The 16,887-nt window shown below is 40.6% G+C and overlaps 1 protein-coding gene across 2 annotated transcripts in view; it reads right to left on the bottom strand.

The window, feature by feature from the left end:
- aff1 (AF4/FMR2 family, member 1) overlaps positions 1 to 16,887 on the bottom strand; it is a 33,689-nt gene that overhangs the window by 13,315 nt on the left and 3,487 nt on the right. Inside the window, exons 2-11 of one of the 2 annotated variants that reach the window (XM_078956345.1) lie at positions 14,878 to 14,995; positions 13,144 to 13,254; positions 12,054 to 12,230; positions 11,115 to 11,153; positions 9,686 to 9,769; positions 5,745 to 5,778; positions 4,320 to 4,380; positions 1,198 to 1,345; positions 218 to 1,114; positions 69 to 145 (exon numbers count right to left, since the gene is read on the bottom strand). In XM_078956345.1, coding sequence (XP_078812471.1) covers positions 69 to 145; positions 218 to 1,114; positions 1,198 to 1,345; positions 4,320 to 4,380; positions 5,745 to 5,778; positions 9,686 to 9,769; positions 11,115 to 11,153; positions 12,054 to 12,230; positions 13,144 to 13,254; positions 14,878 to 14,995 — 1,746 coding nt within the window. Of the gene's footprint in view, positions 1 to 68; positions 146 to 217; positions 1,115 to 1,197; positions 1,346 to 4,319; positions 4,381 to 5,744; positions 5,779 to 9,685; positions 9,770 to 11,114; positions 11,154 to 12,053; positions 12,234 to 13,143; positions 13,255 to 14,877; positions 14,996 to 16,887 lie in introns of both variants that reach the window. The other variant, XM_078956344.1, reaches the window with a different exon arrangement.

Genomic DNA, 16,887 nt, shown 5'->3' with positions numbered 1-16,887 from the left:
TTTGCGCTATATTGTGCAGGCCTATTAATAACATATTTCTTTTTATTGCATGGATTTATTAGACGTACTCCAACTTCTCCGATAGGGTGACTTTTTTGTCCGTCTTCAGTTTCTTTTTTGGTAGACTCCTGGTCTCTTCTCTGGCCTAAAAGAAGACATGTTCATGTAAAATGTCTTGTGGGCATTTCCTGCAGTCATAAGTGCTCTCTTTCCTTACAATCGGCAGCTTTTTGTTGCTTCTGTTGTCTTTAGGCATTTTAGAGAGGGCGCTGCTCTCTTCTCGCTCTATCACTAGTACAGGTCTCTTTGTACTAGTGGAAATGCCTCCATGACTGCTAAAGGTCTGAGGGGCCCTTGACAGCAGATGTAGGTCTATCTTTACTAGAAGAGATTTGGGAGGATGCTCCACAGCATCATATGGAGAAGTCTTCTCGTGGAAGAGTGGCCTGTGAGGCAGCTTTGTGCCGCTCTGACAGATTTCTGTCTTGGGTTTGCTTTGGCCTGGAGGGCCAGGAAGCAAGTTGTGATTTTGGGAAAAACAATAACAGGAGTTAGGGTTGAGACCTCCACATGATAAACAATGACCCGTGAGCACAAGTGGAACATCTAATTCCATCTTCTGCTCATCTTTTGTGCGTTTAGTCCTTTTTTTGTCCCTTTTAGAGCCACCGCTCCCCTTTTTAGAACATTCTAGTTTCGTCTTCACATTAGGTTTGCCTGTGAAGCTAGAGTCCTTTGTTTGAGTGTTTAAAACTTCCTCAATTTTAACATCAGACGTTGCTGCTGTGCCATCCGGGAAGCGCGCTTGTATTGAATTTTTCTTGGCAGTTTTACAGTTCCTCAAATTCCCTGGGAGAGAATGTTTGCTGCCCTGCGGACGACAGCAGTTATTCTGGGGGCTTTCAATGCAAGAAACAAATGTGTTATCAGGGAACTCTTTATGGGGAGATGAAAGCTCCGCTATCTTAATCCTGGAGTTCTGACAAAGCAGCTTGTGAGAGGGGCTCTGGGAGACTAGAGGGTCACCGTGACCCTCGCTGCTGGGGTTCTGTTGACTGGATCGGATCCAGTTCCCCAGCTGCCAATTAGCAAGGCTTGCTCCTGGAGGCTCGGGCTGTTAAGAAAAATAAAAACAGATGGTTTTCTAATTGAAGTGTGACTTGGATTACTTGAACGAATGTAAAATGAAGACATTACCCCAGGTGTCACTGAGCCATTCTCTGGTTGTTGTGCAGACTCCTCTGCGGTGCTTTCACTGTCCGACTCCGACGCAGAGGCTGGGCTGCACTCAGAGTCGCTGGAGCTCGACGTCTCCACAACGCTACAACGTGACGCCTCAAATGAACTTTTTACAACAGACAGAGAACATGATGACAAATTAGGTACCACATATTCACAGCCATTAGAAGAAGAAAAAACATACAATTTATGTTTTTAAACCTGCAAAGGCCCTGTTATTGCCATGTGTGCAATGTTTTCCTACTGGACATGTAAAATAATACAAGTCTACATCCAAGCTTTTTGTCAAATTCTCACTCTGACAATAAAAATAAGCTATTTAGTGCAATGGAAGATCCTCATTATTCTAAATCAGGGGTATTCAATTAAAATTCAAAAAGGTCCAGTTACTAAAAATCTTTCCCAGCAAAGGTCCGGATCTTATGTTTTCACTTAACATAATGTACCCTCATGTTAATAAAATCAATAACGCACATACATTTCTACATAATTTATTGTTACATTTCAAGTGTTTTCAAAGTAATATGCTTTTAACATACCGAAAAGTCTGAACTTGTATGGTACTTGAATGGAAAACAATACTGTAGTTCTCTTTACTACATGTCAATTAACAGACACTGAAATTATTCTGAATAACATAAATAAAAAGTGCAAACACAGCTTTGAGCAGCCTGAACTTAGGGCCTATTTCAAGTAATGTAAAACATTCAGAATATTTTGAATAAAATAAAAGTGCTTTTAATCTTCAAGAAAAAAATAAACAAGACATTTGAACTGCCACCTTTTTAAAAAATGAACTACATTTTAAATAAAATAACACAGGAAACTTTTCAAGTAAAATAGAACAGGGCAGAATTTACTGAATAAAAAAAGTGCAGAACTTTGAGCAGCTCCCTTTTTCATCTCTCCTTTCAACCTTTCCTTACTCCCTTTCAATCTTTCTTTCCTAGTGAGAGAAATGGGCATGTAACTGTCCTGCCAGCAGTTTGAATCTTGGCTTAAATGGGGTTAGTGCAAGTCTCATGCTCATGTGGAGATGCTCATTGGTGAGCCTAGAACGGTACTTTGTTTTAATAATATTCATTGACGAGAAAGCTGTCTCACAGCTGTAAGTTGATCCAAACATGGTCAAGGTGTGTAGTGCTACTTTGGTTAGACCAGGGAACATCGTTTCTGGCACAATCTGTAACCAGAAAGTAGCAGAGTCAGTTGTTTCAAAATGCCTCCTTAGAGCAACATCTGCTTGCAAATCAGTGAGCTCTAACTGTAAAGATCCAGGATGTGCCCACTTGAAGGTCTGTGTCACCTCCTTTGAAAATCCTCTGATTTCTCTGATAAGGAATGGATTCTCAATTAGCAGGAGGAGCTCGTGTCCAAGGTTGAAGCAGTCAAATCGTTGACAGAAGTTTCCAATCAGCTTGTCTATGAAGCCGACATAAGGGGAAATGTCTCTCTCACCCTGAATTTGTTCACGCATTTGTGGGAAATGCTCACAATCTGCTTGGAGATCTTCTTTGAAAATGTCCAGCTTAATCTGGAATGAGCGGACAGTTTTCATCAAATCGCAGATAGAATTTTTCTGACCCTGCAGCTTTAAATTGAGCTCATTAAGGTGTCCTGTGATGTCCACCAAAAAAGCCACCACATCCATCTTGTGCTGATCTTGCAAAAAGTTTGCAAACTGTGTTGCTTTTTGACTCTTGAGCTGCTGTAAGAAAGCAGCTATTTCCTTTCGGATGGACCAGAAGCGTTCCAGTGCATTGCCTTTACTCAGCCATCTCACGTTGTTGTGGAGTAGTAGGTCATTTGCATTTGCATCCATTTCCTTCAAAAATTCTCTCAGCAGTCGATGCTGATGGGATGAGGAAGCCCTCAGGAAGTTTATAAGTTTCATCATGGTATTCATTACTTCAGCAAATTCTTCAGACAGAATGGCACAGCGAACAGTCTGATGTATGATACAGTGGTAGGCTATGAGATCAGGGTTGTCTTGTTTCATCCGCGCAACAGCCCCCTTCTCTGTCCCAACCATGGCAGGTGCACCATCCGTGGTGACTGACACTACTTGCTTCAGATTAATCTTTCTTTTTGTGAGCATCTCCTTTATCCCCTCATATATATCCTCTCCTCTTGTGTGTGTCTCAAGTGGTGTTGAACCTAACATGTCCTCACACATCTCTTTCTTCTCTTTGTGAGGAAATCTCACATACACCAAAAGCTGGGCATTATCTGTTACATCTGTGGACTCATCAATGGCTAAGGATATGCATGCTGCGTTCTGAACAGCTGCATCAAGCTGTGCCAGCACATCCTCTGCTAATAGTTCAGTTTTTCTAGTTGTTGTTGTAGCTGACAATGGGATTTTTTTTATTTTTTCACACATGTCATCTTTTAGTTTACCATCAAGTAAGGTTTCTGCAGCCGCATTTAAGCACTCCTTTACAACTGTCACATCGCTGAATGCTTTCTTGTGTTGCGCCAAAATCCACGCGATCTTTAACGAACACTCATTTGCACGTTGCTGCCCGGTAAATGCATGCGTGATGACACGAGTAGACCTGTCATACTGTGCTTTCAATTCGATGATTTTACTTGCCCTCACTGCGGACTTCTGCGGGTACATTTCCTCAAACGACCCGTGTTTGGTCTCATAGTGACGCTTAACGTTGCCACTTTTGATTAACGCCACATTTTCACAGCATATGAGACACAAAGGTTTAGAACTGGCTGCAGGCAGAATAAACATGTATTTGTCCGTCCATTCATCTTTAAAAGTTCGGTTTTCAGCATCTACTTTTCTCATTTTTGAGCAAGCCATTTTCTCTCATCTCCTCTCCATCTCTCTCTCACACTCGCTGTTGCTGAAAGGTAAACAATCGATTTGATTGGCTTGGCTATTGATGACGCTCCTGTCATAATTACTAGATTAGCTGCGCATGAACAAATGATTTATATTTTTATTAATATCAAAAGTTTTAACGGGTCCGGGCAGACTCGTCACTCGGTCCGGACTCGGACCGCGGTCCGCCATTTGACGATGCCCGTTCTAAATGTTGATCTAATACAATGAGGTCACTTACACTGAGTTTGGTTGCTCTTGGTTTATATGAGGTGGATCCACAGGGGAGGAGTAATGGTTTTCTTTAGAGACAAAGAAAAAGTTGGTCAGATTAGGATTAGCCTCTACTAATAACCTACAAAGACACCTTGTTCTACCAAATGAGAACATTTTGAATGAATGGCCCTTAAGAAAAATCCAGCAGAAATAAATATTTAAAAAAACAACAACCAAACACTAAAAAGATCAAATATTTAAGAAATGACATGGTCTCAAAAAAAGCTTCATTAATATTTTAAAACCGAGCTGCCACAAAGAAGAAAACAAACTATTTAATTAACACTTCACTCTGGTCAACCAAAGCCTAGTATGACACATGAATTAACTAAAATTAAATTAAGCAGAAGATTTAACAATAAATATTAATGAAAAAGCAACAAGAAAGTAGATTAAAAAACATGCAAATGTCCGTTTTGCTATGGACTTAACAACAGCATTTTTACAGTCGCCCCACAAAAAATATAACTTTTGACAAATTCTAAAGGATAACGCAGCAGACTGTAAAGCTGTATAGTGAGTGAAGCTTTGGTGGTTACAAAAAACATGCTGATAAACACACGAAAGCAAAAGAATAACATTTCATTGTTTTATTTTTAATTAGCTACCGCTCAAATTTAAGAATTCACAACTCTTTAAAGAGCCACTCCAATGTGTTTCGGTGTGTTTAACATTGTAGCAATTTACTCATGATGGAGGACATATATAAAATAATTTAAGATTAAAACTGCATTTCTGAGTATTTCTCTATTAAATTCTTATTGAATCAGGAGCAGATGAAAAAATGTTGTTTGAAAAGGTGCTCAGTTGTGATGTCAGAGCTGGTATAGGAGAACTAAAGTCTCCCTTCTTTGCTTTATTCAGATGCATCAACTTGCAAACAACAACTTAAAAAATACATTAACATCTTCGACTAATTTGGTGTCTGGCTCAAAACTGGAAAGCTCCGATGTTAATCACCATTTTTGTTACACCGCTAATCTTAGCATGGGGGTGTGAAAGGCTGTAAGCTAAGGGGCGAGAGCATAAACAAAGTGATGATACGATATCAGCAGAGGCTTACTTGTACGCCAACAGTCCCGCCCACAACTCACAAGCGAGTTTCTGATGAACTACTGCCGCTCTGCAGAAACTATGTCCTAGAAAACGACACTTTTTTTTAAAGCTGTGCCTAAAAACGGCATAATCAGATTGAAAAGACCACTGGCTTTCACAGTTGATTCAAATTTGATTAAAGTGAGACTTTAAAAAGAGGCAGAAAAAAGCTTTCTTATTAAGCTTGTAGAGAAAACATTTATGTTGCCTTTAAACACTTTCTAAACATGAAATGGAAAAGACAACATAAAGATGTTCTGAAACCCAGCGATCACTTCCCTCCGCAATTACTTACTTTGTTCCAAATGTGAGGAGACCTGATCTGCTTCCTGTGAAGACAGAGCGACAATGTGGTTTTAAGTGAGTTCTCACTTCTTTAACAACACTTCACATTTTCATCCAAGACATGTTGAGATCTAAGTAGTTAGAAAAAGTCCAGATGGGGACAAAGAGATGTCTTCTAATCCTTTTTACAGACATTATATAACCGGTTTGGAATTTAAGGAAAACAAAGGTAGTGAAATTTATACGTGTTTTGCCTATTTCAATGTGAACTCCTCATTTGCCACTTAATTGACTGGATTTGCAGATTGGGTTTAAAGGTCATTGCAGGTAGGGGTGTGTATTGGCAAGAGTCTGGCAATACGATACATATCCCAATATGCGCCCCGCGATACAATACATATCCCGATATTTTATTGAAACATATTTTCTTTTTTTTAAATATGACTTTGAAAAAACTTTACCTTAATTTCAATGTCTTCCATTGTAATAAAATGGTCAAATTCAGTTTATTTAAATGTTAAGCACTGCAACTGTATCTCATGAATAAGTTGCTTTTACCAAAGCAAATTTATAGTGCTTTTATTTTGGTAACTAGAAATATAGAAAGGGAACAGTCAACATTGTCTGATTTCCACCACAAAATATTTTTCAGTATAAAAAACAAAACAAAGAATGACTGTGCCTTAACCAATAAGTTTCTATTGGGGAAAACACTAAAGATGGCTGACAAGATGGCTGACGGTCCTGGAGCTGTCGTTTGTGAGGACTGCAACTCAAATCACTGCCACCTTCTAGCCACTATTCAAAGGCTAAGATCGGAGCTTAAGGAGAAATACAACCTGATTGATAAAATACTCTCAGTTTCAGCCTCACAGTCAAATTATATTACATACCTCCAGCAATCAGTCATCGTGGACCAAACCAGTCGCTCCCTGTCACAGACTCTTCCATGGTCTGGAGGAAAGCCTGCTGAAGCTCAGTCCACCGGCTCCGACAGCAATATTGTGCAGCTACGTGGCGTGACAGACGGATTGGAGCCGACCGATGAGATCCGAGGCCCAGACAACCCCAACTCTGGAGAGTCGGTTCGGTTTCCAGCTGACCTCGAGCAGGAGAAGGCCGATGCGGGGCTCAGGGACCCGGCTCTCAGCTCTACACCCAAGCTGTCATGGGCAGAGGTGACACGGCGCAAAACTGATCCTTCCTGCTCGGCTAGACTGGCGCTCTCCAACCGCTATGCCCCGCTGGGTGAAGATCCGGGATCCGCTGATCCGTCAACAAACCAACAGGACCCACCGGGACCAGGGTTGTGTCACCGTCGTCCTCCTGCACTCCCATCTCCCACGGCTGGTGCCGGATGTGATCGGAATGAGCCTCCTGCCGTTCACCCCTCGGCTACGATCAGGGTTCGGAATCGGGGAGCGAAGTCCACTGCGGCCTCCGGGCCCGCTTCGAATGAGCCTGACCAGGCCACTGCCTCCGGGCGCGCCTCGCGGGAGCCATACCGGAGCACATTCTTTCCAGGAGCTGCAGCGCCGGTCCCGTCGCCTGACGCCGCCGCTATCCATTCGTTCTCCGCCACAGGAGTGAAGCGCCGCAGGCTGTTACGTGACGCGGTTACCCGGCGATCGGGCGAGCCCTTCCGGGGTTTGGAGAACATCTCGCCCGATCATCATCCTCTGCCAGATCTTCCTCCTAAGCTTCACCCGGGATCGCTGTCTGTCGGGCATTCTGCTGCCTTGCAAAACCCGGCTGTCAGGTATGGGGGCCCCGCACCGGATCCGGGATCAGCGCCCCGTCCTATGTCTTTTTTATTTTTTATCTATTTATTGATTTATTTATTTATTTACGTATTTATTCATTTATTTATTTGTAAGGACTATTATTATCTCTGTTTTTAATATAAAATTCTTTTTCTTGTTATTTTACCAATGATACGTAGGTTATGTTTTAATCAGTTTTACGTATTTTATTTTTTAAATACTAAAATATTTAAATCTTATTTTATTTTTTATCTTTTTTCTATTTTTAGTGTTGTTATTTTATGATAATTTTTATTCTGATGTTTTTAACTCCAGTGTTTCCTCTTGGTGATCCATTTTTCTGGGGCACCACCGGCTTGACCTGTAGGGGGTGCTATTGCTGCGGTGCCCATTCTGGTTGGGCGGGCTGGGGTCCCGCTCTGTGGTCTAATAGCCATGGAGTGGGCCCTGGGCTGCTCTGTGCTGGGCGGGCGCTGTGGTACTGACCCCTGTGGTCGGGATGGGCCTTGGAATAAATGGATCCCTATCATATAGTTTCCTCGCAGCAGTACCAAGCCAGACCTTCTTTTAGCTGCAGTTCTTTGTTTCTGTTCAGGGTTCTACTGGGGGAACTGGGTGGGTGGGTGGGGTGTGGTGAGGGAGGGGTCCCATCTTTGTGCGATTGTCCTTTGTTTGCTGTTTTTAACAATTTTCGGGTTTTTGACTGTTTTATCTGCTTTTATGTTAAGCGCTTTGTGTTTTTAACTGAAATGAAAGGCGCTATATAAATAAATAAAGTTTGAGTTTGAGTTTGAAATAAAATGCTGTTTATTTTCAATATTGCTTAATCTAGCTTCTCCAGTACTTTTAAACAGTTCAGAGAGCCTGATTGGTGCTTCAAAAATAAGGGGGGGGGGGGGGGCACTGATTATTTCCAGAAACAAAGTGTGATGATGAAGAAAGAATGGAGTTTGCTTAATGTGACAAAGGAGCTTTGTCTACATATCAACCTGCTCTGCTGCAGCTTTGCAGCCATGCTTTCACATGGGGGAGTAAACTAGTAACACTGATCACCACGATGTCGGCCTTTTTTCAGAGCGTTGTACACATCCCTCTGATCCATCAAGTCGCTAAACTAGAATCCATTGCTGGGAGGTTCTGCAGAACTTTAGCCCGCTTGGCTGATAGCATTTTTGCCGATGCTAAGTGCATGTCACCTTAAACTTTGCGAAAATGGTTTTTGACAACAGAAGTTTTAGCCGGAAAATTTCGGTAGTTATACTGCACGGTTAAAAAAAAAAATCGGAAGGAGGTCAAAGACAAATATGTCGACTGTTTTTTTAAAAGATTTGCCCAACTTTAGGCAACCTTCCGAGAAAAAAATTTTCTTTCGAGGAGAGAGTGGTCGCTGCAGCCGCGCGCGTAGTCAAGCTCGCTGTTGTGGCACTGATTTCCGCCGGAAGCGCTGCACAAAGGACACCTCCATACATTAGCCACTGTGAAGCTGCAGTGCTTCACTCGTTCTTATTTGAGCCTCTAAATAGCACTGCAATCCGCGTTTTTAAATGTTACTGGCAGCAACATGGCTCAGAGTTTCAGTTTGGTACCCATTCCAAATAAAAAACTAAGTAGTTCATGTCTCATAATAACAAAACAAGCTGCCTCTAGCTGAGGTCTTCCTGTTGTTTTGTGCAGAGTAGAGCTACTCAAAGAGGCTCTGTGTACTCTGCTGCCAACTAGCGATCGGAGGTTGAAGTGGACAACAAGAGTCAGACACTAAAGGATGCTCAGAAATAATTAAACAAATATCTTCCTGGCAGCATTTTGTATTGATTTGAGTATCGCCAAATGAACTATCGCGATATATTGCCGAAACAATTTTTTCTTACACCCCTAATTGCAAGGCCCCTTTATTGTGGAAAAACAAATAAATCATAATGATTCTGAATATATGCATATTTTCAGAAATTAGATTATAATTTAAATATGTTATGTAAGCTAATTTACTACTATACCAACTCTAAAAAATGGTAACCTTTTCTAGTGCTGAAAAGGTTGTGAGCGTACTTCCTCCTTCGCTCTGCCTTTAGTTTGACAAAAAGTTCAAGCTGGTTGATAAGCGAAGGTAAAACATTACAACAATATGTTAATCTCTTCTGTAATTCTAATAGGAGGTGTCCATAAAACTGAAGGAATCTCATCTTCTCACCTTAGCTGAAAACAGAGGCCTTGACAGTTCAGAGTAGGGTGTTAATAAGGATGATAGCAGAGGAGGCAGAGGCTGAGTCATTTCCTATAAAGGACAGAACAAAAAAAAAAGAGAAAACAATCAGAACAAATATTTTTTATTTTTTATTTAAAAATAATTTAAGAGTTTGGCAGCCCAGCATTAACCCAAGAGCACTATCGCCAGGTGATTATCACCAGAGCAAAACTATTTACATGAATTTCAATATGTCGAGTTTTAAGGAGTCTATGCCTTCACCAGAGAAGTCTCACATGTCCCAGGAATGGGTGGACCAAAGACAAAGTTTCTAGTATCATTTTATTATTTTTTAGGAATTTTTTGTCCCAATTTTTATGTAATTTTTGAGCATGTTTTTAGGAACTTCCTATGTTTTTATTTTTCATTTTGTTACATATACCACAGTTGAAGATAAAAGAAAACCACTCTAATTTATGATGTGTTGTCATGTTTTGATCTATATTCCTCGCAGCAGTACCAAGCCAGACCTTCTTTTAGCTGCAGTTCTTTGTTTAGCTGCAGTTTCTTTGTTTGTTTATTTTTTAATCAAAATTACTTTTAAATTACTGTCGGGTGAATTTTATTGGGTAAAAATTACCCGGCAAAAGGGATGATGTAACCTTTTATAGCGAAAGTGTTCGAGGGTTACGCAAAATAATAAAACTAAGCACATTCACAGTTTAAGCTTAAACTGCAATGCAAAATGCAAAGATGAATTTTGGAGCATCTTCAGGATGTGTCATATTTAAAGTTTTTAATCAAGATATTAGCAGATTTCACCTCCACTGACGAGCACATCCAAACTGGATTATTAGTGTATTCAATGAATATCTTGTCAAAGCTAAAGAAAAATGAGTCAGATTGGTTCAAATAAAAAAAGGTTACTTAGACCATAACAGCTACCAGTTTAAAACTAAATTTTCTTTTTTAAAGCAAAGCTCGTCAAACCCGAATATTTGCAACATCACCAGAAGCCCAGCCTGGCTGTTACTCCCATTTGCTAGGAACAGCAAATTAAAGACAAATTCCAGATTATACCAACATTCAAACTAAAAGTGTTTTTTTTTTTTTTTTTGACGGGATGTTGATGCTGCTCGGTCAGAAATTCTTCCAATCAGCTCGTAGACTGGATCAGGTTTGGGCACGGCTGGAGGAATTTCTGACCAATCAGCATCAACCTTCATGTCCATGTCTGTGATTGGCTGGCTTGTGTGACACATTTTCAAGCTCAGAAGAGAGGGCATTTCTCTCGAGTGAAATTTGTTTTGATTGCACATATTTTTAAGTTTTACATATTTACATATTACAGATTTACATAATTTAGTGTCACTTTCAGTTGAACTGCCCATACTAATCTTATACTGTTAAGAGGAAAACAAGAAGTTGGACTCACGTTTAGGATGTCTTCCACTGATTGACCTTGTTCTGCCACCTTCAAGGAGAAAAATCAGAAAACATCACCCCAAACAAGCACGAAAGCAAACATAAAAAAAAAATCTGTCAGAAATATCATTTGAAGACAAACTACATCAGCACGTTGGTTTTCTTCTGCTGCAAAGAGATGTCAATAGTTCCAGAGTCTTAAAAAATAGGGAGAAATGCCTGATATCTTTAACAAGATGGCCAGTTATTTCAACATTGTACCACCATTTTTAATCAAGAACACGTTTTGCAAATGTCTTACTGGGGAGGAGTAGAATCGGACTGAATTCAGGGCTGCTGACTTTAGACTTTCAAAACTGCAAGAGCTGATAACACACAGTATTGGAAATATGGGTCACCCTCACAATTACATAAATACCAGGCAAATATTAGAAAATGTGCAATTTTCTCCTGAAAGGACAAAGATTGAGCTAGAGTTAGACTGAATGGGCCCTGCAGAGCAGTTATGCAACGTTCATTTATTGTTCGGCTGAACCCTGAGGGAATTTATCAGAGGAAGTTAAGGTCCTGCACAAAACAAAACCGATTGTGTGACTATCATCTGTACACCTGGATATAATGCAGAAAACATGCTTCCAAAGGTATAGTAAGGTTAAAAGGTCAGGGATAAATGGATCTATGATCAATTCTCTTATCTAGAAAACAACACTTGGTTTGACCAGATGCTGCTACACTGCATATGTAACACCAAGTAAAACTGCAAAATACTTTAGAACATGTGGTTGAAGGATGACATCTCATAGAAAATTTTGAGAAAAATATTTTCTTGACTTTATCTGACGACAAAAATTGTAACCGTTTTATACGTGCAGCCAACAAATGTTTTCATCTCATCTTTAAATTAGCAGTATAATAAATAGTATGATCAATACTCTGACAGTATACTTACCACCAAAGACAGTGGTACTTGCTTTATTTTGTCCAGGTCGGATTTGCTGATCAACTCCGGCAGTGGGGAATAACGCTCTGGGGATTGTTTCAGTTGGGGGGACTCGCTGACCACCTGGTCCTGACCATCCATGGGGCGCACGTATGCGGTGGGCTTTTGGGCCATGGTTATAGCGGGCTGCTTGGACGACAGCAGTGAAGGAAATGTCTGGCAGGACAGTGTAATGCTCTTGGACTTAAGAGGAGGTGTCCCTTTAGGCGACTGCTTTATATTCAGAGTGGAAACACCCACAGCATAGGAAGATCCCGCAGGATAATCTGTGGGAGCTGGAGCAAAGGCGTCCCCTGTATCTATGTCAATGTTATGGGTAGTGGAATGTGGAAGAGGCCGAGGCTTAACATCACGAGGCTGGACTGACCTTTCTTGGAAAAAGCAAACACACTCCCTGAGATCTGAGGAGCCTTTGCTCTTCTTTTGTTGTGGTGCTAAGTGGCTGAACTGACTGTCCTGACTGGGGTTCATTAAAGTCTTCTTGAAAACATAGATGGATATTGTCCATGATGGTTCGGAGAGGAGGAAGCAGAGGAATTCCAATTAAGATCTGAAGAAATATATCATTCATTCATCTTCTTCCGTTTTGTCCCTTTCGGGGTCACAGGGCTGCCGGAGCCTATCCCGGCCTCTTGTGGGCGAAGGCAGGGGACAGGTCGCCAGTCTGTTGCAGGGCCACATATCACACATCTATTTACTCTCACACTCAGACCTATGGACAATTTAGAGTTTCCAATTGACCTATGAAGCATGTTTTTGGACGGTGGGAGGAAGCCGGAGTCCCCGGAGAAAAGCCACACATGCACATGTAGAACATGCAAACTCCACACAGAAAGGTCCCCATTGATGTTCTGTTTCAAGTCTCCCAGCCAGGACTAACACACAGCGCTAACCCCTGTGCCACCGTGCAGCCGTGAAGAATATATTTTACTATAAAGTTCTTTTTGACAATGGGAGAACAGAAAAAGTATCTGATTTTGGAACGGTGTTCTGACGTTTCTATGTTTGGAGGCTACTGATTTGGTTGTGGAAAGGATACACAACTAGGAAGAGGAAACGCGTCCATGGAAATGGAACAAGCATTCACATCATCATCATAACTGCCCAGCATTCTTCGGATTCGGTTTGAAAGTTCATCCCCTTTGTTTGTCTACAAAAGACAAAAAAAAAGTGTTATTAGGATACAACATTAGCACAACTAAATTTCTTGGGGTCCATTTCAAATACACATAAAAACAAACCTCAATCAGCTTCCATAACACGGGCATCATATTAATTCGATTTTTGTTTTTTATTGCCATTATGTAAGATCACATGTTTAGAGGAGCAGGAACAATAAGTGTATCCCTTTTGGTTTTTACTATACCATGTCTGCAAACATCAGGGTCCACTGAGAGTCCTGGCTAACCTCGCTTGAACACCAGCACACACAAGCAAAAAGGAGTTAAAGCTGTTCCTTGGTGCAGTCCCACCTACACCTTGATTTCCACTGTCACACCTTTAGCGCATGTCACCACTTTCTTCCAGCTCCCACACATGCCCCTAAACAACTCCAACATACTCTCTCTCTGCAACTCCAGACTTCCTCATACAAACCACACCTCCTCTCTCGCTGTACCCCAAAATAGACTTGCTCTAAACATACAAAGACCCAGTGCAGCTGCAAATGACCTTCTCTCTTCTCCAGAAGCATCCTTTTAACAAATATTGCATCTGTGGTTCACTTTACTGGCATAAAACCATGCTGTAGCTCATAAATGCTCACTTCTGACCTCAGTCTTGCTTCAACTACGCTTTGCTATAGCTTAATTGTGCGACTCTCATTGTGAGACCACAACTCTACCAGTCCTCCTTGTTCTTAAAAAAAGGACACAGAAAACTCCTCCTATGATCTTGTTAAACAGCCAAGAAAGAAGCTCTACTATTGCCTCTTCAACACCCATTTAGAAAATACTTTAACACAAACATTTTTGCAATTATATCATCTGAGACTGAACTACACCAATACACAAAAAAATCCATACTGACGTTCTATAAAAGGCAGCCGTTTCATAGTTGGACTGAGCACACCAATTTAACAGTCGCTGAACTGCCTGTCTTGGATGACATTATAGGAGATCACAACGAAAAAGAATTGAGAAGTGCATCCGAGTCTCGATCAATTATTACTGCGAGCTGACATAAATAACCTTTATGAGAACCATCTAGTGTTTCCTTGACCTTAAGACCCGAGTTTTACCTTTCAGGCTGCAGGGAAGCCGTGCTATTTTAGTCACATAGTTTATTAAGGTCCTTCACTGCTTCCTCAATGCGGTGCGGGGGGAGGTAACTCGCTCAGCACAAGGCTATTGATGCTTGAAATGCTGTAAGTATTTCATTATTTTGTAAACTACTGTTAAAAAGCCCAAATTATTAAACAAATGTAAACATACTTTCAATTAACCACATTTGTGTTCCAAAATATGGAATAGAATACATTTCACGAGACAGAAGTATACTCTGTAGGATTTTATTGCTGGAAATACAATTTTGTTACAAGATTGGTAAACTATACTTGTCAATTACTGTACTTAAAATATGACAGTTAACTGTATCAAAAATGTATAGAATTTTTGAGCAAAAACCAGCTGCTTAGAAAAACAGCTGGAGAGTCTAAATTGCCAGGTGTTGCTGCTTCAACAAAAATTGGAAAAACTTGTCAGGACAAAACTGTCAGTTGGCTAACGAACCATCATTGTGATGTTGGTGCATTATACATTGCGTCTGTTCCTACCTTGTATGGTTCTGGAAAGAGTGGAACATTTTCTGGGCTGAAGGCTTTGGCTTGGCTGGTTTCTTGGTTCCTCTTTTCTCGTGCTCTGAGGCGCAGAAGATTTCTTTCATTGCATACGCTAAAACATTGCAAAAACAAAAGTTTAAAGAGGATTACAAAGAATATATGTTCAGCACATGCAGGCAAGAAATATATAGATGTACAGTACAGACCAAAAGTTTGGGCAAACCTTCCCATTCATTTGAATGAGAAGGTGTGTCCAAACTTTTGGTCTGTACTGTATATCGAATATTTAAAAAAGGGAAACAAACCAAAAAACTATGTTGACATTTTCAACACTCACAGACCCTCTTTAGTGAAAATGGTGTTTTTGATGCTTTTAACAGGTTCTTTTGGAGGACATATATAAAGTTAAGCTCTAAATTGCATTTCTGAGTATTTCTGTATCCTAATAAGGGCCCGCAGGAAATGAGGAAAATTTAAGATTTGCTAAATTATTGATCAACATTGCGAAGAAGATGTAACTTGCGATACATTAACAAATGGCAAAACAACCAAAAACATAATTTCCATTACACTGCAACAGTTTAATTTAAATAAGAGTCAACATAACTTAAACTATACTCTAAATGAACCAAGTCTACATAGGAGGCGAGCATCTAACACAAAATGGTTCCATCCAATTGGTCAACAACCCAAAGGGCTCCATCCGGTTGGTCAACAACGTGAAGGGCTCCATCCGGTTGGTCAACAACGTGAAGGGCTCCATCCGGTTGGTCAACAACGTGAAGGGCTCCATCCGGTTGGTCAACAACGTGAAGGGCTCCATCCGGTTGGTCAACAACGTGAAGGGCTCAATCCGGTTGGTCAACAACGTGAAGGGCTCCAACCGGTTGGTCAACAACAATTTGAAAGGTTCCATCTGATTGGTCAACAACGTGAAGGGCTCCATCTGATTGGTCAACAACGTGAAGGGCTCCATCTGATTGGTCAACAATGCAAAGGGCTCCATCTGGTTGGTCAACAACTTGAAGGGCTCCATCTGACATGCATTTGTCTCCAGTAGGTTAGATTACTGTAAAGGCCTACTCACTGGCCTCCCCAAACAGTACACCCAGAACGCTGCTGCTCGAGTCCTGACTAGAAACAGGAAGTACCATCACATCAGTCCTGTGCTCAGGTCTCTGCACTGGCTTCCTGTAGCTCAATGAATAGACTTTAAGGTAGCTCTGGTTGTTTATAAGTCTCTCCATGGCCTCGCACCAAAGCACATCTCTGGCCATATGAACCATCTCGGACTCTTGGGGATCTCAGGGACCGGCTTCCTGCCTGTGCCCAGAGTCAGGACTAAACAATGGAGTCCTAAACTGTTCATAATTAAATAAATAAATATGACCTTTTGCAATCACACAACCAACCAATAAATCTCTCATACATACCGTATATAAAAAGATCATGAAATTTTGAAAAACCTGCACACAGATTTTAAATTAGCAATGATATTAATAAATATATTTCGTTTTGCTTTAAAAACCTGTTCATTATTTTAAATCAGCATTTTAAAATATTCATTTTTAATCATGTTATTAGAATTCTATGGCTTTTTGTTTAACCTTGGATTTCAAAATCAATATTTTACAAAGTAGCTTTGTTTTTATTTCACATTGCTGTTTTTCAGAATGACTTATTTATTTCATAATGATATTTTTCAGCAGAATGAGTCTGTCAATCAGTGAAAGTGGGTGGGATCTAAATGCACATTGGTGCTCCTTTCATGATCTTTTTATATATTTATGAGAGACTTATTGGTTGTGTGATTGCACAAGATCATTTTTATTTATTTGATTATAAACAGTTTGGGACTCCATACTAAACAAAGGGAATCAGCATTTCACTCTTATGCAGCAAAAAGCTGGAACAGTCTCCCTGAGGTTGTGAGACAGGCCTCTACTGTATTAAGGTTCAAATCTAGACTCAAAACATTCCTGTTTAGCCGTGCATAAAAATGAA

Source organism: Oryzias latipes, chromosome 12, assembly GCF_053564925.1.
Source record: "Oryzias latipes strain Hd-rR chromosome 12, Olatipes_Hd-rR_3.1".
Classification (NCBI taxonomy): domain Eukaryota; kingdom Metazoa; phylum Chordata; class Actinopteri; order Beloniformes; family Adrianichthyidae; genus Oryzias; species Oryzias latipes.
Note: the sequence above shows the minus strand (reverse complement) of the source record. Positions and strands in the feature narration are given on the sequence as shown.